The sequence below is a fragment of the Heloderma suspectum genome, chromosome 1 (genome assembly GCF_057233095.1).
Source record: "Heloderma suspectum isolate Gila_16-S chromosome 1, 16-S_ref, whole genome shotgun sequence".
NCBI classification, from domain to species: domain Eukaryota; kingdom Metazoa; phylum Chordata; class Lepidosauria; order Squamata; family Helodermatidae; genus Heloderma; species Heloderma suspectum.
In genome coordinates, this window is record NC_139458.1 from 180,717,675 (window position 1) to 180,740,919 (window position 23,245).

The following is a 23,245-nucleotide window of genomic DNA, read 5'->3' on the forward strand; positions in this document are numbered from 1 at the left end:
ATACAGATGTTTGCTCATTCGTGAACCCCACTGAGTTCAGTTGAGATCACTCACAGCTAAGTGGAGATAGCATCGCAGCATTAAGTATATTGACTTTTTGCTGTAGACTAAGGGTGCAATCCTATGCATGTTTAGACAGAAAAAGGTCCCGCGATTCCCAGCATGCCCCACCCAGCTGTCTAAACATGCATAGGATTGCACTCTACGAGACACGGTGGGGGTTTGGGTGGAAACACATATCAGAGTGCGCCCCATCTCTGACCTGAAATGTTAACAGTGAACTGCGTTGCAGGGATGTTGTGAACCCCTCTCTCCCAGCCAAACCCCAATCCCCTCCCCACAGTATAGGAATATCAGACTGTATTTACGTTGGAACTGGCAGGGCATTATTTAAAAAAAAACAAACACTATACCGAACAGTAAGTTTCTTACTTCCTTTTGTTTCTGAGTAGCCACGCTGCAGTTCAATCGTTAAGGATTTCACTGATTTCTATGGGCAGCTTTGACTTCCCTCGCTGCGAAGACCAAAAAGATAACTTCCAGTACAAACCCGGAAGTTCTCCACCACGAAAATACGATGGGTTGCTCTACTATTTTCTTGCCTCTGTGGCCCTCCAACCCTTGCCATTTCTAGACGGAAGTCCTGTATCTGGCCTGGTCTTCATCCCGCCCCTCCACTTCCGCTTTAGGCCCGCCTTCTATCTCCGCATCACCTTCCCCTCCCCCCCCCCCGCTTCACTCTCTCTCGCCCCACCTCCTCAACTCGGAGGCCTATCCTGAAAGGAGGCGGGCGAACGCGCCAGCCAATCGCAAGCGACGGCGAGAGCGGACGAGCGAGTAAAGGAACTTCCGCTTTTTCGAACGACGAGCCAGGAAGGAGGAGGAAGCCAACGCAGCCAGGGCTGGGGAGCGCGAGTGACCGCCGCGGCACAGCCGAGCTTCGAGTCCGGGCAGCGGCCCCCTCCCCGTCGTTCAGCGGCCTGCTCTCATAACGTCGGCATGACGTACCCAGGGTTCGGAGCGGTGAGTGAAAAGAGCGACCGGAGCGAAGGCCCGCTCCGCGCGTCTCCTCTCGCTCGCTCGTCAGGCGCTTTTATCTGGCGTGGTGATCCCGCTGTCAGCCGCCCTCCTCTGGGGGCTTCCCTTTCCGCCCGCCCTCGCCCTGGCCGGCGGCTGTGTCAGGCGGGCCGGCGCGGGGGAGGCCGGCCGGCCGGCCGTCCTTCCGCAGCGCGGGGCCTTCTTTCCAGGCCCTCCCGAAATCCCGGGCTCCTTCCGCCGAGCCTGAGCAGCGGTGTCCGTTGTGGTTTCTCGCCTGCCTTGCCTGTCCGCCTTCGCCCTTGTAATTGGCTGGGAGGCAAGAGGGAGGGCCTCTGCCCGCGGGCGAGGAGAGGGGAGGCGTGCTTGCCTGAGACGACCCAAGCAGGGGTTGCCATCTTTAAACCTAGCTTCTTTTTTCTTTTTCTCCCCGGGCCTACCACTATTCGTGTGTCATGAGTGGCAGCGCTAAGATTCCAGCTGCGGAACTCTTCGTTTCATTTCTGGGCGTTAAGCCATTGTTACATCACAGGAGCCAAGGCCGGTACAAGTGAGTGCGTGTGTGTGTGTGTGTGTGTACACACACATACACGCACACACATACACGCACACACACTATTTCTTAAAAATTGGCAATCCTAATCTGAGTGCTTTAAGGATTAGACTGCTGGAAATGAGATTCCTAAGGAAGTTTATGTGGTGGGGCACAAACTGGCCGGTTGGGGGATGCTGGGAGACGTAGTTCAACAGGGGACCAGGTTGGGGAAGGCTGGTCTGTTGAATCCCACGTTAAAGCAGAAAAGAGGTGCTGCTTTTCTCAAGCTGTGGGGAACAGTGAATGGTTGCATCCAGGCAAAATACTGCATTCATGGGTTTATCCAATGTTAGTTTAACTTAAGTCCCTTTAATTTCAGTGGGTCTTCTCTAAGCAGATCTGATGTTGGATGCAACCCCATGTAGAGAGCCAGTATGATGCAGTGGCTCGACTTACATTCTTATGTTGGACTGGGACTTGGGAGACCTAGGTTCTAGTCCCCACTCAGCCATGAAGCTCACTGGGTGGCTGTGGGTCAGGCACTAACTCTCAGCCTAACATACCTCACAGGGTTATTGTTAGGGTAACATGGAGAGGAGAAGGATTGTGTATGCTGCCTTGGACTCCTTGGAGGAAAGAAGGGGTGTAAATTAACAAGCAAGCAAGCAAAATAAATATTAATTACAGTTGACTTTAGGCTTCTATCTAACTTGAGGTGGGGGGTGTAATTTGTTACTACTATCAAATCTTTCCCCTGAATATAGGGGAACCTAGAAGGTACTTCTGTTTAATCTAGTTTTCACATTTATACATTACCTTTTCTTTAAATGATTTTCAAGGCAGTTTAGAACAGAATGAAATAAGACCAAACTAGCAAAACCTGTACATCTGTACACGACCCAGCAGTTCTTTGTACTCTGGCTGATGGAAAGAAATGGTAGACATCCTGTTCTGCAGGCTGTGTGATACTTTTCAGTCCCGTGGCAGTTAAACGTAGTTTTCAGCTGTCCCTGTACATTTTATTGAATGTTGTTAACAAGTTCTGTATATGAAGACCTGAAAGATCACCTTCTCTTGTATATGCCTAACTCTTGTATATGCCTAAGATGGAGGCCCTACTCCATCTGCCCTTGCCAAGCAAAGTCAGATGGGTGGCTACTAAGGATAAGGCCTTTTTGCTGGTAGTATCCTGACTCTGGAATAGTCTTCCCAAAGAGGGTTACATAGTGCCTTCTTCATGTTCTTTTCAGCACCAGGTGAAGACCTTTTTATTCACCCATGCTTTTTAAAAACATTCCTTAGGCTTTTGCTGCTTTTGTATGGTTTCTTAATCTGGGCTATTAGTTTTATGTTGCCCTTATTAAAAGGAATTTTTAATGCTGCATTTTTATTATAGTATTTTTAATATTTTATTTTGTTTGTTTTGATCTATACCCAGTCAATATTTGTAGATGGGTGGCCATGTAAATTGAATTAATCAATTCCCTTCAAATTTCCTTCTGGACATGTTCATGCACTTTCCATACAATTACATTTGATCAAAATAGTGGCTGGGTTCATACAGCACAACAACAACCCACATTCAAGGTTGAGTGTGAGTTGAACCATGGGTTGTTGCTGAATTGTGGGGTGTTGTGTGAACCCAGCCAAACTAACAAACCATGGTTTCATGGTTTCATTTCAGCTACAACTCATGTGTGTCCCAGGCTTGACTTGAGAACAAAGATGGGTAAAATATGATCTTGAGACACTTTGTGACCTGTGAGTTTTTGTTAGGACCCTCTTAATACTTCACTTTTATTAAAAGTTTCTAATTCTCAGACGTGTGGATATGAACTAGAAAATGTAGCTCACAAATTGGGAAGTAAACAGTACTCTAAGCCTCCATTGAACTCAATGGATATACTTCTGTATAGGCATGTATAGGATGGCAGCATTAATTGATTTTAAAAGTCATAGGCAAAATAAAAAAATGGATGAGTTTGCTATAAGAAATGTCTTGCTTTTGGCAAATAGTTGTAAAATCTCAATCTTTTTGGTCCTGTTTATGAATAAATTTTTATAATAGCATTCCAGTTTTAAAATTTAACTTAAATGGAGGCATAATAATTGTTTTATGTCAATCTAGTGAATTTGGTGTGTGTGTGTGTGTATATGTATGTAAAGAGAGAAGAAATAACTATAGAATACCAGGAAGTTAGAAACTTACAGACCATTCTTAGTGGTTAGTGATAACTGAACATTCATTAAGGGTGCAATCCTATGGCCTCTAGACAGCCATAGGATTGTTTGGTTTTCGGGAACCGACCTCGGAGCCTGCACTCTGCGGTCAGTTCCTGGAAAACCGCTTCCTCATAGGTGGAGCAGTCACCTCTGAGTTCAGGGGCAGACGCCTGTTCCCATAGGAGTGCTCCCTAACTCGGTTTGGAATCAGCATTCAAAAAAAGCTTGCTTCATTTTCTCTAGTAGTTTTTTCCTTTTGACCCCCTCCTCTTAAAATAAAGGAATAAGGGAAGGTTTGATGATGATGGCCTCTTCCTTTCTGGCAATAAAAACAAATTGTTCCTTTTTGTAGCAGGGGGGCTTCCTGCTACAAAATCCAGTATTGGGAAGGCTATTTTATTTGTACTGGTAAATAGCCATTGGCCTGTTCGCACATAACTCTAATCCATGGTATCAGTTGTTGAATTCTGAGTTGTCATGAGCGTGGCCATGCTAACAAGCCATGTTTTGTGAACCATGAATAACCCAGAAAGATAACCCATAGTTTGTTAGGTTGTGAACTCTGGGTCATTTAGTTTCACCAGGCTACAGGGGCGGCAGGCAAGAGCAGTAAAAAAACACCCAGTCTCTTTACATGCCAGTACTACAGTACTGCAAAAGCGTTTGGGATAGAGGCAGGGAGCCAGTGAAGGAGGGAAACCAACAACCCAGGGATTGATCAGACTATAGCTTTGTGTTCTCAATCAACTGCCAGACAAACCCTGGGTAGAGCAACAAACTATACCAGGGGTTAGCGTTATGTGCAAGCCAAGCCATTGTATTCTTTCTAATTTGGACTAGGTACAGGCCTGGTTCGCATGTAACTCTAACCCATGGTTTATTGCCCTACCCTGAGTTTGTCTTGCAGATGATTGAACAAACCATGGTTTGTTTTCTCAGCCCCTGCATTGTTTGTTTCACTCCTCCTTTGCCCACTTCCTCCCTGTACCCCAGTGGCACTGCAGTACTGGCATGTAAAGAGGCCGGGTTTTTTGCCTGCTACCTCTGTGGCCTAGCGAAACATCTCATGAACAACCCACAATCCTCGATTTGTAACAACAGTGCATGGTTTAAACAACCCATAGTTTACAACCCAAGAACAAACCATTGGTTTTCTTCATGGGTTGTTTGTGTTTAACAATCCAGAGTTAACCCATAGTCCTGGCTTTGCACATAGCAACCTACAATTCAACAAACCATGGTTCATTTAATCATGGTTTGTTATGTGCAAACCAGGTCACATGGTATTTGGTGCAGTACTTTGCACAATCATGGCAAAAGTAGCTGAAACAGCTAGTTTGCTTTCTCTCTGCTGTCACAGTTTTTAAGCACTATTGGAGATGCTCAGATTGCCTGCACTAGCTTCAGGTACTCTGTTGATCCTATTTGTTATTTGGCTGTTAACCTTTCACTTAGCTGAGCTGTCCCTTATGTGTTGCCAGTGTAGCGTGTGTACTGTGTTGTGCCTTTGCTGGCACAGTAGTGAAGCCTGCTGCTGTGTCACTGGCTTAGGGGCTAGTGGTCAAGAATATCTGCTTTAACTGCTTTTTGGTTGAGCTGCCAAGATGTGCTACTTTGGCAAAAAGATGTGGCAATATTAGAATTGGATTACATGCGTGCACACGCACTCTTGGGTATGGGAGGCATTTTGATGCTATGAAAATAAAATTATATGTCATTGGCAATGGGTGTCAGTACTGAGCTGGCAAATATAGTGAAATGTGCCTATTCTTTTTATACAAGTACGGAGCTTACCGTGGTCAGATGCCGATGCAAATGGCAATGGGCCAGCCAGTCCCTGGAGGAGTACCAAGTGTGGCCCATGGTGGATCTCCTGGCTATTCTGTTTATTCTGGTGCTTACGCTGCTGCTGCTGCTGCTGATCCCTTGTGGACATTCTTCACTGCTATTGCTGGACAGGTAAGTTAGTTTAAGCTCCTACTTTAAAGTTTTGATAGAATGCTCCTTGTTTTGGTGAATATAGCATTGGGAATAGAATAGTCTCTCTGTTCCTTTTTTAGCAATATGTAACATGTTGTCAGTAATATCTGTATAGCAGCCATGAACATAAGCCCACAGAAGCTAACTAGCATCCGTCTTTTTTTACTGACTTGCTAAGATGTGGTTTTCATGCTGCCCCCTCCCTACTTTCCTCCATTGCTAGCATGGAAACAGAGGATACTAGCATCTTAGCAGGCTAGTAAAGAAAAGGCCTTCCAGATAGGTTAGTCTATTTGGGCAGAACTGAGAGATGGGCTTCTCTTCCACAGCCAGCGAGGAAACCAAGCGGATTGGTGGAGGAGGGATGGGGAGTCCATCCCTCCTATGCCAGCCCCTCACTTGTCTTTGTAGAATTCATGGTCATCAATCGGTACCAGCTGCCTGAGTTGTTAAATACAAGGCTGCTATATAGATCTGTCAGTGATTTGCTGCTAAAAAAATAACAAACTGATAACATGTTTCAAGTTCTCTTTTTATGAGTGGTTGGGAATTGAGGAATTGGGACAGCATGTTTGAAAACAGGCCAAACAATATGATAATTAGCTTCCCACATGATAGGCCCAATTTACCCATGCAGTGACCTAAGTTTCTAGATTTACAGATTGGCCACATTTGGATGATTGTAGGGGTGAAAGTACTCATCATGGGGGGTGAAAGAACCCATCGTGGGTTCTTCCCCTGTGACTGCGGTTTGCAGAATTATTTATGATGCAGCACAGGCTGCCCTGTCATCCAAACCCAGAGCATGGTGTGGCAGGGGTGTCTTCTCACTCACCCCACAACCCCTACCTCAAGCCATGATGGGTTCTTTCGCCCCTGCAATCGTCTGTACCTGACCATCCTGTCTTCCAGTATCTCTTCAGAAATACTTGTAGATGTATTTACTAGGGAGTCTGCAACCTTAATACAGCTTACTTTTTGAAATTTGCCATTATTTCCCCTCTTCATTTACTTACCTGTTCTGAAAGCAGACATCAAATGGAACTGCATGTTCTTAGCTACTGTTTTGGCTATGTAGGTGCAGATTTAAACATAGGCAGGCAATGAAGAAAATACCTTGATTACAAATTTTGAATAACCTTTTCATATATTAAGAATCTCCCTGTGAGGTTTTAATGCCAGGGGTGGGGTGGTACTTCAGTCTGATTTTTTAGCTCCTTGGCTGGAAATCACTGTCCATATAACCTTATTTGCAAGATTGTGTGGCATATTAGAATGGGGAGGCTGTTTCAGTGGAGTAGTGCTCTTTTTTTCTTAAGGCTGAGAGGATTATATAGAGTAAGCCTGGTTATTCGTGAATGAATGTGTAAGTGAGGAGCGTGTGAAGTGACTTTTTAATCTTATTTTTGAGTCTGCATCAGGTTTTTGGGTTGGAAGAGTTATATACATTGCACATGGCTAGGTATTTTATAGAGTAGCACCAGAATTCTGTGTAAACTGGGCGAAAGGACTGGTTAAAAGGTTATGGTAAAGATTCACCAAAGGGCATATGCATGGCCCCACAGGTCATTGGTCTCTAGAGCGTTTTGGGACTTGTGATGCCAATATGCATTCTCTCAAGAGTGTGGATCTGCAAAGGCAATATTCATGAAGAACTCCAGTTTCAGGTGAGTAACTTTCCTTTAGATTTCCCCCTTCCCCTTGGCATTTTAATTTCTATATCTTTACAACTTGAGGTCTAAAGACATCCACTTGTTACATCCTACATGTTATCATTTCAGTAAGCACATCTTATGAAAGGCATAACTTTTATTCATGGTGAGAGGTCTTCTCCACACTAGGGGCACCATTTCAGATTTTAGTGTTGAGGTTTTCAGCAAGGTCTGAAGGCCCAGTGTTAAACATACTTAAGGTTAAATTGAAAAAAAGTCAACATATTCAAAGAATGTTTGTGTGTTTAATAACTAACAATAATGGTGTTATCTATACAGCAATTCTTTTAGTTAAGGCGCTGATGCCTTTGGCATGTGTATCTCTTACATAAGTCTACTTGATTGTATATAGTGCTCCATTCGTAGAAGTAGTGAGGTCACCAAAGAAAAAAATGCTTCCAAGAATACTTGCATGTGGTCTGAAGCAGGGGCTGCATAAGGACTGCCCTCCCTAAATAGCACCTGTAGTCTGTGAAAGTGGGCTTGGGTGGAAGTTACTGATCACATGAAGTAGCCACTATATGCACCTCTTGTTAGAGGATATAAAGCAAATTAAATCTAAACAGCTAATGGTAGTTCAGAGCCAGACAGACATGTATCTTAATATCCTGTAATCTGAATATAAGAGGTAGAAACCTTTTTTTAATAAAAACTTTTTTCCACTTTATATAATCAAAGGGAAGCATTCTTGACAGTGATTTTGACTTTATCCTAAGGGATTCACAGACAATGGAACTGCATCTGTAGAATCTTCTATGTTCTCTATCTTGTTTGCATAGTTTCATGAAGAGCAAATGGGTATTTTGGCCAGCTGTAAGCTCTGCTTGCTTTCTGGTCACTGGGGCAGCTGATAGATGAGAAAACGTTATCTAGTTGCCAGAATTGTGACAGTTATTGAAATGAGCATGTGTGAATTCTGAGCATGACCAGTTGAAGCAAATCTAAATAGTGAAAAGCCGAAAGGATTATAGTTTAAGTGAAGAATTGGAGAAGAGAACATGATGATGATCTTGGAAACTTGTGCTTTCTCTTCTGGCATAGAATAAGGAAGGTAGCAACCCCCTGCCTTCCCAGATTGGGGAATGCAGCCAGGTGTTGTGTGGGCAGCCATGGGGTAGTATTAGTGGGTATGTGATGGTGAAATGGGTGGTCCATCCTATGCATTCATGCTCATGGACAGATGCAACTTGCTCCATCAAATTTCAAGGCTATATAAAAATGCTAGCATTAACTAATTCCAGAATGGAAGAGGGGAAGGAAATTGTTCATAATTGGTAAAATATGATATTCACCTCCTATTTGCATTCTCTTCTGGTAGAGATGGAGGAAGAGGACAGGACCCCTGGATGTTTTTTTTTTTTTTTAAACTAGCACTAGTTTGCTACATTCTGGCAGCAGCTGCTTTAGAACATTAGGTACTACAATGGTCTGTAGGCATGTGCCTTCACTTCTCCAGAAACATGAGGAATGGCCTGGGCTAAGCTATGAGGATGAATTCTAGATAGGTGAATACAGTATAAAATGGCTTTCTTCTTGTTTTTTGTAAGCAGAGTCACTTTTCTGTAAGTTGTTTGGGTGCACCACAGAGTTCTGTTCCTGACTTGCACTTGAAGTACTTAAGACAGGATTTGATAAGCAGCAACCAGGATAGGAGTTGGTGGTGGTCAGAGTTGGTGAGTCTGGAAATCTAGAGACATCTCTGGAGAAATAAGTTTAGAAAAGAGAAATGACTGCCAAATAGTGCGATGGTGTTCTTCTAATCCCAAGGAACAGCTATTAAGAATGAAAAAAGATATGAACATGAAGCTGCCTCTTCCATTGAAGAAAATGGGACACCTTTGTATGTATAGGAACTCCATCTATATATTACAGCTCACATAGCACAGGGAGCTTCTTGATTAGGTTACCCATTTGAAATTCAATGTAGATTGCAAGTAAAAGTACAGCTTGGATGTTTTCTGCATTTTGGTTTCAAGTGTAGTCCCTTTTTCGCACACTAGAAAATTTTGAAGCACCACCACCTTTGCATTACTCAAAACTTTAGAGCAGTGGTTTTCAAACTTTGTATCTTCAGGGAACCCTTTCCAGGTTGGCATCTGCTGAAGAATCCCTTATGTGTCTGCTATGGAACCCCTGTGTGTAGTAAAGGATTTTGGAGCATGGTCTAGAGCATGCACTCAGGATCAGGCCTGATTGGTTCTGCATAGACTAAGGTTGCAATCCTAAACACACTTACAAGGGAGTAAGCACCATTGAATGCAGTGTGACTTGCTTCTGAGTAAAATGCTTAGTATTGCATTGTGACTGCTCTAGAATGCACCCAACACTGCCCTGTAGCTATGCAGTGCAGAGGCAGATCAGTAGAGTGGCTGGGAAGCTGTCTTTTGGGGAAGCTTTTCCACCATGACTGATCTTACTGAAGAATCCCAGATAAGCTTCCAAGGAACCCCAGGGTTCCCCAGAGCATAGTTTGAAAACCACTGCTTTCGAGTACCTGAATGTATAAGGAATAAAATATATGGGAAAAGGATTTTTAAAATATGCTTTGAATTTCTCTAAGTAGGATCTTATTTGCTGACTTCCATATTTTTTTCTTAATTCTCAAGTGTAATATTTTAGTAAATTTAGTTTTTTATAGGAGGAATAAACATTCACTCCTGAAGTACCAGTCAAATAAGCACAATCTGTCATCTGCCATGTAGCAAGACCAGTGGGGTGATGGAAGCGTGGGCCTTGACACTCAAAAGAACTGATCAGGTAGAAACTTGCAGTAACATGGGTATTGCTTTTGGAGGGGAGGGTAAAAGCAGGACAATTAAATCATTCCTGAGTCTTGTTGCGTTATGGTCAATCAATGAGACTCAGAAATGTATTTATCATCAAAATTTCAGCTATCCTTTTCCTTGTTCCCTGTGAGCTTAACCAATGAAAATTCTTGTGTCTCTGTGGGTGAATGACCTAAGCACCTTCACACTGTTGCATAGTCATATTGGACACTTTTCTCTAATATGTGGCTATATGGATTCATAGTCTACTAGAGATGTTTGACAGAGCTGTACATACTGTACTTCAGTGTTAACAAGTGGCTAAGTCATACTCAGGTTCATATTCTTTCTCCCAAAAACTGATGGGCATGATACCAATTTTTTTATCTAGCCAGGCAGAAGATCAGGCCATTCAGGTTGAAATAACTGATACATTTATATCTGCATCTGAGAAACTTCTAAGAAGCTCAGTACTGTACTCACAACTTTAGAATAATGGGACTTGCATGGGGCGCAAATCAAGAAATGCAGGATTTTGAATTTACCCCCCTACATTTTCATTGGAGAAGCTCGCAAACAAAGCTTTCATCTTTATCGTTTTAAAATCAGCTGGGGGGTGGTGGTGGTAGTATAATATATAGTAACATTTAAGCTGCTTGCATGTGGGTCTTTCCGCATTGGTAGACAAGATTCTTTGTGCCAGGTATGACATCCTAGCAGGATAATGCATCGATGTACTGTGGTAGTTGAAATGCTATACTTCATGCCATTGTGAGTGAATCTTTTCCTCCATGTGAGCAGATCTTGATCAAACAAATAGTTAGCTGGCATGAATATCAAGCTTCAGGACTGCTTGAAGAGCCACTTTACAGTCTTTCATTATTTGATTTTTGTTGGGAGAGTTTTGCGGTTTTTTTACTATAATCATACATAGATATCTTCTGACCATAGATGACTTTTTAGTCTTGGATGATTTTTTGTCTACAGCTGGATTTGAGCTAATTTGAGAAATTACAATGAATGTATAGGGCGTGGCTGGAGCAGAAAAGGAAGAAAGCTCTTTTTCTTGGTTTTAAAATGGTCTATCTCATAGTTTACAAAGTTGCACATGAAATGCTTTTTTAAAAGAAACAATGTCTATGGGAAAACTTCAAGCAACTTTATATGAAAAATCTGCTATTTCAAGGTCTCACTGCAGCCTTATAAATGAGAAAGCTATGCTTTATTTCTTAATTTTGGAAGAATGTTTGCTATGGTTCAGTTACATAATAGAATTAGTGTGGTAAATTACTAGGCAAGGCATTCCTGTGAAGTATTTTAATTCTCTAAATTCAGGTAGAGCAGGTGGCTGACTGTAAAATTCACACATGCTTGATTTTGTATTACTGGATTGGCCAGTGCCCTTGAATCACAAATTTGTATGCATTCATTTTACAGGATGGTGAAGTGGATGCCGAGGAGCTACAGAGATGTCTAACACAGTCTGGAATCAGTGGAACTTATTCTCGTAAGACTTTGTTGCTACTGAGTGCATTAAATTTAATTGTCAAGGAGTATTTTTGGCATTCTCAAAGACACAGTACTTTTATTATTCTATGATCCTGTTGTTTCCTTCATCTGTAGCCTGATAGTAGGATTCTTTTATTGCTTTTATCCTTTTGCTGATTATCTTAAAATCCAGAATGGTTTATTTAACAATATTTATATACTTCTCATTTGAAACAAATCCAAAAAACAAATGCTATTATTACTTGGGATTTGGGGCAACTATGCCTCAAATGATAAAGATCACATGTAATGTTCCTGCAACATGTGCAATACAAGGAAAAGAGGGTGTCAGAAAACTACAAGTGTAAAGAATTTTGTGTTTTTATCCCAGATATAGCTTATGATCTGCATTTCCATAATTTAGCATGGTTACTGAGAAACACAAGTGTGATAGCTATTGAGCAGTGGTGGGGAACCTGCGACCCTCCAGATGTTGTTCGATTCCAACTCCCATTAGTGCTGCCCAGCATGGCCAGTGGTTTGGGATGATGGGAATTGTAGTGCAGCAACATCTAGAGGGCCATAGGTTCCCCCACCCATGTTTAAAAGGCTCCAAGGACAGATGCTCCTCTTATTCCACCCCATCACCCCTGATTAAACACTGGCAGAGATTATTTCATGTTTCAGACTCCTTGGACTAGTAAAATGACCACATATTTCTGTTTGTACAAACTTATGAAACACAACGGAACTTTTTTTTTTTTCAGAGTGTGTGCTGATTTTCTGTCTATTGAGGAAGCATTCTCATTGTTGGATTCTTCCAGTTGCTAGTTTGATCTCAAGTTATACTCAATAACTTAAGCACAGTTTGAATGCTACTTTACTCTTTGGAGCAATTGCACTTTTCTGATGTAAATTTTACAGTATCCTCCATTTGCATGTAAATTCATACAGTTTGTATAGATACGTAAAATATGGAGATTGTTTCCCCTAAAGTTGAGTATGCATTTTTATCATAGCTGTCTATCCTTGACAAACAACCATCGTTTTACTAGCTATTGCATGTTTTTGTATTGTTAGTTTTTATAAACTTCAATATGCTGCTAATCATAGAAGTTTGAACAATAGTTTTAATTACTGTTACTCAGATTTCCATGATTAGCGGCATAATGAAGTTTGTCAATATAGCTGACCCAGAATTAATGCATCATTTGCTTGTCATTTCAGCATTCAGCTTGGAAACCTGCAGAATTATGATATCAATGTTGGATGTATCCTTGAAAAAAGTCTAGATGGAGCTGTAAAACTTTCGTGTGAAACTGGCTAGGTCTTATTTGATATACAATAGGAACAGGGTTTAGAGATTGGTAGCTCAGGTGCTTACTTGGTTCTGCTTTATACAATGGCAAGACTGGGGAGAGGTAGAGGAGCTGAACTGGTCTGGATCTGCTCATCTGAGAAAGTAAGCCTACAGTCCTATGTGCTTTTACCTTTGAGTGAGTTGTACTGAACTTAGTGGAGCTCATTTCTGAGTAAACATGTAGCATCAGGCTCTAAGACAGCTAAATTTTTAAAATGTGCTGCAGAATCTTCACTCTAGGTCTAATGTTTGTAGAAAGAAGTTACTTCAAAATTGTATGGTAGCTTATTTAAGATACTCCGGGCTGGCCCAAGACCTTTGCTATCTGAGACAATGGACAGGGTAGCGCCCCCCCCCAATTGCATGTACAGATACCAATTTGACTGGCAGTTGCATTTTAATGTAACACTGGCTGCCTCCATCACATCTGAAGGCAGCAGGCTAGCTAAAAGCATGCGGGGCAGGCTGTATGGTAAACACATCTCTGTCATCAAACACCTTTCCACTTCTGCCCTGCCCCATCATCTGCTGCCTCACTTTGCATAATGATTGTACTTGGCTGTAGACTATAGGTCATCTTAAAGAGGTCATTACTGCAGAGCGAGTGAGTGACCTGGTCCAGACATAATGTTTCTGGCTTGCTAAAACATATTTTAGCAAGCTGAGAATGAGGAACATGCCCACATGGTCTCCCACTCACTTTGTATCTTCCCTTTGCTACAGTGATCTTGGCTAGCTTAAACCACAGTTCTCTGTTTGGCATGCAGTGGCAACTGTTTTAAGCTTTCCCAGATTGGCACACTGACGGAGGGAGGGAGGGTGATGCTTGCTCCTGGCTTGATAAACTCGTTTAACAGGCTGTCAGTTCAGGGCATGTATTCATCCCACTTGTTGCTTCAGAGCTTGATTGCAATACTTTCATCTGCATATTCTGCCGAGGCATATTTAAAATGAATCAATTAAAATTTTGTTAGATTCCCAGGCTGTTGGTCATCCGGGTAAGGCTGCAGTTCTGGGTGGTACTGATTCCACCAAAGAGCCATAGAGCATAGTAGGAATATTTTGCTGGATCTGCTAATTCCTTAAAAGTGTGGTATGCTTTTGAACTCCTGTTCAGTTCCATACATTCTTCATTGCTCCAGTTAAAAATACCCTTTCACTTGCTTTAACTAACTAGATTATCGGTCTCTTATTTATGGTCCACAGACTACAAAACTATAAATAACATAATATAAATAAAATTAGTTGTATAATATATATAATCTTACAGAAAATAAGTAAAGTTCAGTCTCATATTAACATAAGAACAATCAGGAAGCAATCACAGAGGTCTGATAGGTATTGCTACATTTAAAATGTTTGCAGCTTGCTCTAACTAAAATATTGGGGCTCTCAAATAAAATGATCAGCAGGAACTCTGAAGAATGACCTGGGGGGTGTCTCCACGGGTGACTTCCTGTGAGCTGGCTGTGTTTGGAGGTCATTTGGGGTACATGACGTTGTGGCCATCCTGCAGCCACCTTGGAGGTTTTTGTGGGAAAAACAGATTTCCTGAGACTACTTAAAAGTCCGATTCTTTTCCTTAAGTCAGGTTCTCCGCGCTATACTTGTTGTATGCCCCAACCCCTGCATTTACTTTGGGTATGCTAGCCCAGCCTAGGGGTGTGCCTTTCATCATGACCCTGGTCAAAGGGTGTTTCCTGTCCCTGTCTTTTCCAGCACAAACATATGTGTCTACTCAGAAGGAATTCCCATTGTGGTCAATGAGGCTTGTTCCCGAAATGCCCTTAAAGCTATGTCAAAGCTGTGTGTCTTTGATGTTTGCTTCCTTGCTTTTCAGAAGTAATTCACAGCTTCAATCCTTTGTAGCTTGGGGGGGGGGGCAGGGGGAGGAGAAGCTGTGTTTCTTTAATGTTTGTCAGCTGTAAGGAAGTAGTTACTGTGAAGCTTCGATCCTTCGCATAATGGGAGCTTCAGAGGAGGGGGAAGGCGTTCTTTAATGTTAGCTTTGTCAGCTGTACGGAAGGGCGGGGTTGGGGGGGGAACCTCTCGCATTGGTTGATTAGCCCCTGCCACTCTGACAACGTTCACTTCAACCCCCCCACCCCATCCGGAACTATTTTCCTGTGAATCGACTTAGAATGGTTCGGTGCAATTGTTCGTGGAGTCCTGTGCGGCTCAAAGCCGATTCTCTGAAACATCCAGTAATCCTCCATTCGGTTCTCCTCCCGTTGTCATGGCAATCCCCCCCAGAAATACTAAAGGGTATATTAAAATTTCTCCAGCTCCTAATAAAAACAAGTAAAAAGAACATAAGTCAGTCCCCATCTCATTGTGGTTATGGGAGCAGCATCTGTTGCTTACAGGGACTATTACATCTGTCCTCTAAAAGCTTGGATGGTAGAATATTAAAACGCACCAAAGAAAAGGCTTCTCTGTATTTGGGAACAGATAGTGAACACATATGGCATCAGTTTCTTAGAGTCTGACTGTGGCAAATCCAGTGACCGGAGGAACATGAGCTGCCCCATACAGCTCTTGTAAATGAACATCCAAAGGTCTCTGCTCTACTGTGAGTTTAGCTTGCTCCCAATTTATGGATAACAAATAAGTAGGAGTTAAGCCCAGTAAATTTTTTTCTTGGTAACACTTCCCTCTTCCAGGTTGACTCGTGTCTGCCATCACCTGAAATGTAAAGGACTTGGAGGTGAACAAAACTAGATTTATAGACTTTACAAAACAGAAACAAACTTATGTCTTGGATGCATTTTATTAAGTTAGACTTGAATATTAGCTACTCAGGGTATTGCCTACTTTGACTGCTGTGGCTTTCCAGGCTGTGGCTTTCCAGGCTTTCCCAAATCTGATAAGATCCTTAAACAAGAAATCCTGGAGATGCCAAGGCTTGAACCTTGTGACCTTATGCATGCAAAACATATGCTAGTTATTGGCCCATCTCAGCTCAAGGTAGCCAGCAGCAAAATAGTCAATGGAAACTATATATTATATAGTGAAATCCTCTCCCACCCCCAGCAATCAGTACCAAGATAGCAGTGCCAGAACTGCAGTCTTTTCTTCACAGCCCGGCTGATGCATGCTCAGCTGGGCTGTGGGGGGAAGTGGATGTGGCTTCCCTGGCTTAATGGGCTGCATGGAGAGTGATGTAGCGAGACATGCAGGTTGCCTATGTATGCTGTGTACCAAGTGACAAAGTAATTAAGGTATTTTCTTAATCTCTGTTCCTAATATGGCAGGGAGGCTTTAATGGCAACATTATCCTTTTGCAGTAGATTAGAGTATCAATGGAACAGAACAAGAAAATGTTTTATTTGCTCAGTGAACTTGAATGTAGAACAGCTACTTAAAATATTTTAAGCAAGCTGTTAAATTAGAAGTTGGAGCGCAGATGTTCAGAACAAAAACAATACAGGTGGATATACGCATAGCTGCTGGCTAACTTTCTGCAACATTGTGTGTTTCTTAACTATGTAATATTAGAGAGATAATACTGGGAAAATGGGATACAATGAATTTAAGGAACTCTGGGCAGCTCTGAGTGCTTGGAAACAAAATTTCATGATGATCGATCAAGACCGAAGTGGAACTGTGGAACTACATGAGTTGACTCAAGTCATTGTAGCTATGGGTAAGATACATTACTTTCAAGTCTGTATAAGACTAGCATTTGACTGACGCTGTATGTGAAGTGTTTGAACCTGGCATTATAGTAGTAGAGTGGATCACATTCAGGGTAGAGTACAGTATTAACTTGACATTTATTTTAGTGAGGGACTCTGGATAAATCATGATTTGTTCAGCCTGAGGAAGACGAATGTTGTACAGCAAATTCAGAGCTAAATGGTAGAGGTAGTACTACAAGACATGTTACATGAATCTAACTTTTGAAAGGATTTCAAACATGTTCTGCTATCCATGCAGAATAAAAGATGCTCTTCACTCAAAGTATCTTAATACAAAATAACAATTTCTTTTGAAAATCTTTATTCATTGCACCTAAATGATACAAGATTGAGGGGCTCAGAAGTGCATGACTGAAGCAGATGTGGGGGGGATCTATAATGGGGAAAGAATGGGCAGGTCTTTAACCCTTTTCTCACTTGCCCTCTCTCTTACCTCTGCAACCCCTTCCAACAGCTGGAGCTCTAAACATATGTACAGAATGCAGGAGAAACCATTTGGGGAGGAAGGTTAAGTACTCCCCTAATATCCACCACTTCTCTGCTGTAAAATGTTCCTTACATCACTGCTGGGCAGCTGCTTGCAGACCCATATTCCCATACCCAGGCCTTCAAGGTCTGGGAAAGGAGGACTGTTACTCCAATATACCTTGGTATTCTATAATTGCCCAAATCAGCAATACTGTACCCAGAAGGAAAGATGTAGCCCTCTCACTTCGCAGGTGCCTTATTCCTAGACAACCATTCTGCCCCCTTGAGCTTTAGTTACCTCTAAATGGTTTGTGACTGCTGGAAACAGTCTTCTGCTCTTAAGCCTTCTGCTCTGAAGTTAAGCTTACAAGCATGTTTTTTTTCCTCCTCCATTACCTTGTCTAGGTTATAGGCTAAGCCCACAGACATTAATTGCAATTGTAAAACGTTACAGCAAGAATGGCAGAATTTTTTTTGATGACTATGTGGCTTGCTGTGTGAAGCTTCGGGCTTTGACAGGTAAGACATTTTGTTAGTCATTTTTCTTAAGAATTCTGTACCCAGTGCCAGTAAAACATTCTGACAACACTTGCAATGAAAGTAGTGAATTTTTAAGTGCGATTAAATTTAATGGCTTGGATACAGGGATGTTTTCCATGAGTGGAAATGCAGTTCTGCTTGTGCAAGAAAGCCCTGCCAAATTCTCCTGGTTTTCCCCATTCTGCTGCAGCCCTCTGTGCCTTATCACATGCAATCCCAGAGGGTCCTTTGCTCTCAGGAGTGGCGTGGGGGTGGGTGCAGAGCGCTGTAGTAAGGGCAGGAACCAGGGAAGCCCCTTTGCTTGAGGGGGATTCTGCTCCATCATCTCTGGATCCATTCCAAGAACTTCGTAAAGAACTTCAGATCAGTTTGAAATAGATTCTGAATCCTAATATTGATGAGGTGGTGAAAATGGTTTTAAAATATTTAATTTCCAAATGTAAATGCAGTACTGTGGTAAGATAGTTATAAGCATGGTATACTTGAAACTTTGCGTCTGATATAATCCCATTGACTTGAATAGGATTATTTACTGAGTGAATTGTCCAATTTCTGTGACAATTAGAGGAATTTATTGATACAGGAATATTGGTAATTCAGAGGACAAATATAGTCTTGTGGTTAGTTGGCATTAAGTCCAGCTGCAATCAGTGGGGCTTAAGCATATATAAACAAGTTCAAGACTGTATCAGGGTTTTTACAATGTAACAAATTTTCTCTTTGAAGACTTCTTCAGGAGAAGAGACAGCATGCAACAGGGCATTGTGAATCTTGTATACGATGATGTAAGTAATAACACTGTTAATTGGTTATTTAGTAGAGACTATTCTGATGAGGGGTGTATATCTTAAATTCTCTCTGGTAATCTCCGCCTGCCATTATGTGCCTACATTATTTTCAAGACTATTTCTTTGAAAATCACCTATCCCAAGTAGTGTTGCAGCTTCTTTCAAAAGGCAGTATTCAATGCTCCCTGTGTGCCAGTGGGACCCACCCCACCCCCTGCAGCGAGATGGGAAGCTGATGCTTCCTAAAGCAAGTGGAAATGAGCCAAAATGCTAGTTTCTAGAACAGATCAGCAGAGCTAGCAGAAGGGAGTTTCACTGTTCCTGTTCCAGAAATGAGCATTTTGGCTTCCTGAACTTCCTGTTTCACTAGTAGTGAGTCCTGATGGCACAACAGAAACAGTAGAGATGCAGGAGCAGCATTAGACATTGCCCATAATCTCAGACACAGGAGCATGTGTACTAAACAGGTTGCCCTAGTTTTCAATTGTAGTTGTCTCCTGGTCTCCTTAGTTCTGTTGTACTGTTATGATTCAAGTTTTGATTAGTCAGTTTGTGTACATTGTGTCCCAGGATATTCGCATATGGAAACCAGTTGTACAAATGCCAATAGTATAGGATTCAAATTTGCATAAGAGGTCTTTCTACGAAACATGACATTAGAAAACAATCTGCACAAACAAAATGCATTGCTAATTAATTTTAAACAGTAACTACACATGGCACAGGCTATGGTATCTTAATTTTACATTGGCCGCATTCGGATGTGACTTTAAGCCATGGTGGCTTAATAAGCTACTCACAATAGGTTACTTTTTAAATAATCCATGATGCCCTGCCACATGAGCGGGCTAATAAGCTACTGTGAGTAGCTTTTTAAGCTATTGTGTGTAATCTGAGTAATCGTCCTGCTGCAGTCCTCCTGCCCAAGCAGTGGCGCTGTTTCACCCATTGATGAGCGAAAAACCTGGGTGCACCAAAAGGGTCTCCCCTAGTCAGGAAGCACCCGATGCACCATCAAAACCCTGTGTGATTGCTCTCCAAGGAGTGAAGATTCCATGTGCACCAAAGAGGGGGTTGTGGCTATAAAACCTTGGGGTTTGCAGGATTAGGACCAAACCTTATACAGTGATGTAACATTCTTTCACTAGAGCACTTCCTTGCTAAAGTGGAATTGCGCATTTCTCCCCATAGGCATTACTAGCATAGGGGCTTTAACGTGTTCCCAGTACCGCAGTTGCGAAAATGGGCAAATTCACAAATGCGCAAAAGTGCAAAGGAAAAATAAAAAACAAAGGAACAGGGGAAATGGGGGAATAGGGGAAAAACATGCTCATCCCAGCAAACTGTTAGGGAATCTCCATTACTCAGAGAATTCCTGCGAAAAACAGAGCAATGGCAGCGATCTGAATCGTTCTTGCCACGGAACTCTGTAGGCAAGAAATCCACAGTGCTCGACAGATGACATGATAATTCATAGTGGGTTAAATAACCTTGTAGGTGGCCTTGTAGGCCCCTTTCAACCCTACTATTCTATTCTATGAACCCATGATCTGCAGTAGGGGTTATTAAAGTGGGTTATTTTGGCCAAATAAGCCATCATGGATTAAAAAATTCCCAACAGATGACGTGATAACCTGCGATGGGTTAAATAAACCTTATTTAACCCACTGTGGGTTATTGTGTCATCCAAACCTGGTCATTCAGTCCATGTGCTTTTATCTAGGTGCAATAATTTTGTAGACGGGCAAACACTGGAGCATTCTGTACTGTTCCTCAGATTTGGGGTGTGCATAACTTGTGTCTCAGTTAAGAAAACTTAAATGTTTGGAACTGTTAACTCATACAAAATTATACGTCCGTTATTTTTCTGGACTATTGCTTCTCCCTTGAAAACTAGTAAGAGGAATAGACTAAATCTATTGGAATATAATGGATTTTCTTGAACAGCATGTTAAATTCTCTCACTTTCCATCTTCTGAACAGTAGTAAGGCAAGCTGTAATGGCCATATCCTACCACTATGTGTAGCTTTCATCCCGCAAAAGTACCCATATACAAGAAACAGACTGCTGATGTGTCTAGGCAGATGTATAAGTGTTTGCTTTATCCGAGTATTAGGGCCAGATTGTTTTCATTATCAAATTTTGCCTGTCTTGTTGCATTAGTACAAATAAGGAAAGACAATTATATGTGTGTTAATACTGAAAGCTGTGCAGGATTATGATAAATTTATCTGTGCTTTGTTTTGCTGTAGCCGATATACAGGCCATGGCTGATATACTTGGTCTATTTATAATATGGTAAATCTAGATTGAGTTGTGCTTCTTTGGCTGCTGTTTTTTGTTTGTCATATTATGCCCTTTTGATATGGGCTTGGATGCGCAGCTACAGTTCCATGAATGGGAAGGTTCCTTCCATTTGCAGAAATGATCCAGTGGAGGCTACTGCTGATGGAAGAGGGTGGGCAGCTTTCACTGATTCCCCCTAAAACCTCTGGTGTGGTCTCCCATTCTGATCCAGAAGGTCTCCCAATCCTCCGGAGCAGATTTTTTTGGGTGTATAAGGGGCTGCAGGCTGAGTTGGCAAAAATAATCTCACCCTTTCCATCAGTGGGAATGTTTTGTGAGTGGAACTTCATTCATGGAATATCTGGATCCGCAAAGCATTTCATTTACAAGATGCATGCTAGTGAACAAATCCCAAACTGCACCGCCCCTGTACATTTGCCCATTTAATGACTATTTCTAATTATTGACAGTTTATATTAAACTTGCTTTTGTTTTTCAGTTCTTGCAGTGCACTATGGCTATCTGAGTGCCAATTGTGGAAGAAAACTCACATGTATAATTTCAACTACTTTGAGAAAACTAACTGAAAATGCTGTGAAAGCAAGGCTGCCATTGATTTTTCCACATTTCTGCCTGCTAATGCATCATTTCTGTATAAATATCTTTGACTTTTAGTGTGTAGTTTGACAATAAACAAGTGTTCACATTTTACAGTAATTCTTAGAAGTGTGCCATTCTTTATGCATATGGATGGTAGACTTTTTATATTTGGGGGTTATGCTCTCAGGATTGATTAGAGGAAACAATCACATTTCATGTAATGGTTATAAACAGGGTTCAGTTTATCTTTAAAGTGCTCTGGCCCAGTAGCTGTTGGTTTAAATTGCAATAAAGATTGGTTGCAGCAGGCATTCTAGGGTTCTATGACATCAGCTGTTTCATGTGCTGCATGTCTGTGAAATGCCGGGGTGGGAGGCAATTCAACAGATACCACCAAGTACAAACTTAAAACAAGCATTTGGATATTTCTTCTTCTGGATGTTCAGTAGATTTATTTGAATGTAGAGTAGTAGAACATGTTCATGGTGAAGATTATATTGAATGGTAATTGAATACATTTTACTAACTATTTTTTCCTCTTGAAGATGTAATCCTTGGAGGAATTCATGTGCCTCTATTGAGCACCCATTTTCCCCTTTAAGCTTAAATGTTAGATTCACCTTTGCGTATGTGTAAAAGAAAAAAGCTCCTAACTGGCCCTTTACTGTTCTCACCTAGAATTCCAACAGTAGTCGAACAAATCAGTAAACAAATGCCTGACTTGACTGATTTAGAGACAGCTGTCGACATTGCACTTGCACTGTGGCTGCTGCCAGAAAATAGAATCAAGGACTATGCAGAAGCTCTTGGTGTACAGCAGCTCCTCACAAGGCTGTGATAATTTCAACCATGCCAGCTCAATGGCACCAGTGCAGCACTGTCTTTTTTTCTGGTAGCTACAACTCTGCAAATGGTCCTCTTCTACTGTTCAGCCCTAATCTTGCATCTCTTCGGATTTGTAGATTTCAGTGAAACTTCGCGTTAGAATAGCACGCTGTAGAATGAATCAACGATGTCCAGTCTTACAGCTGCTTGGTTTTCTGGTTTGGTTACTCCAACCAAAACTGCGGTGCTTTGCAGACCTTTTAATCAATGAATTTGTTAATGTATTTGCTTCTGTGCAGGGCACCTCAGTATACCTTGTGGATAAAACAAATAGTCCATCCTTAATTAGGTGTGTGGATACTGCTACCCTTGGGGTGAGGTGAGTGGGTAGAATAAGGACAGGACTTGGCTCTTTGTATACCAGGTGTGGCACACTAACCTGTTTAGCTGTGCTGTACAAGGCACTACGCAGTCGCTGTTTAAGGCAGAACTGGGTGGCCTCTATGTTCTTTCTAGCCTAACACAGTTAAAATAGTTTGTGGGTGCATTTTTTGTGCAGTGCTACACTTGCTGCCATTCCTTGACATATTTAATAGCATGATTCAAAGCTGTATGCTCTGACCCACTTGGTAAGAGAAGAATGCATTACTTAGCTTCCAAAGACACAAATCATAGTTTGCCCTTTCACAACAAAAACTTTGAAAGGGACCATTTCCCTGACTATTGTGGTAAAAATTTATTCTACTAAGGAAGATGGGGTTTTAGTCTGGAAGTAGTAATGTATGCCTACAACACTTCAGTTATTTATGTTTTTCTGCATCTACCCATATAATTACACAAATATATTGGATTCCTTTATTAAAAATGTTTTGCATTATCTTTCAGTCCCTGTAACTCATACTGGCAGTTTCAAATTGAAGTTCTGAAATCACTGACAC

At 41.7% G+C, this 23,245-nt stretch overlaps 1 protein-coding gene across 1 annotated transcript; it reads left to right on the plus strand.

Annotated features, from left to right (window-relative positions):
- The first annotated feature begins 859 nt into the window (after window positions 1-859).
- GCA (grancalcin) lies at window positions 860-21,599 on the plus strand. The gene is made up of 8 exons (XM_084811810.1): window positions 860-1,023; window positions 5,576-5,752; window positions 11,688-11,757; window positions 12,966-13,009; window positions 16,597-16,744; window positions 17,673-17,786; window positions 18,534-18,592; window positions 21,382-21,599. The coding sequence occupies exons 1-8, from the start codon at window positions 1,000-1,002 to the stop codon at window positions 21,406-21,408; spliced, it is 663 nt and encodes a 220-aa protein (XP_084667936.1). The 5' UTR covers window positions 860-999; the 3' UTR covers window positions 21,409-21,599.
- The last annotated feature ends 1,646 nt before the right edge of the window (window positions 21,600-23,245 follow it).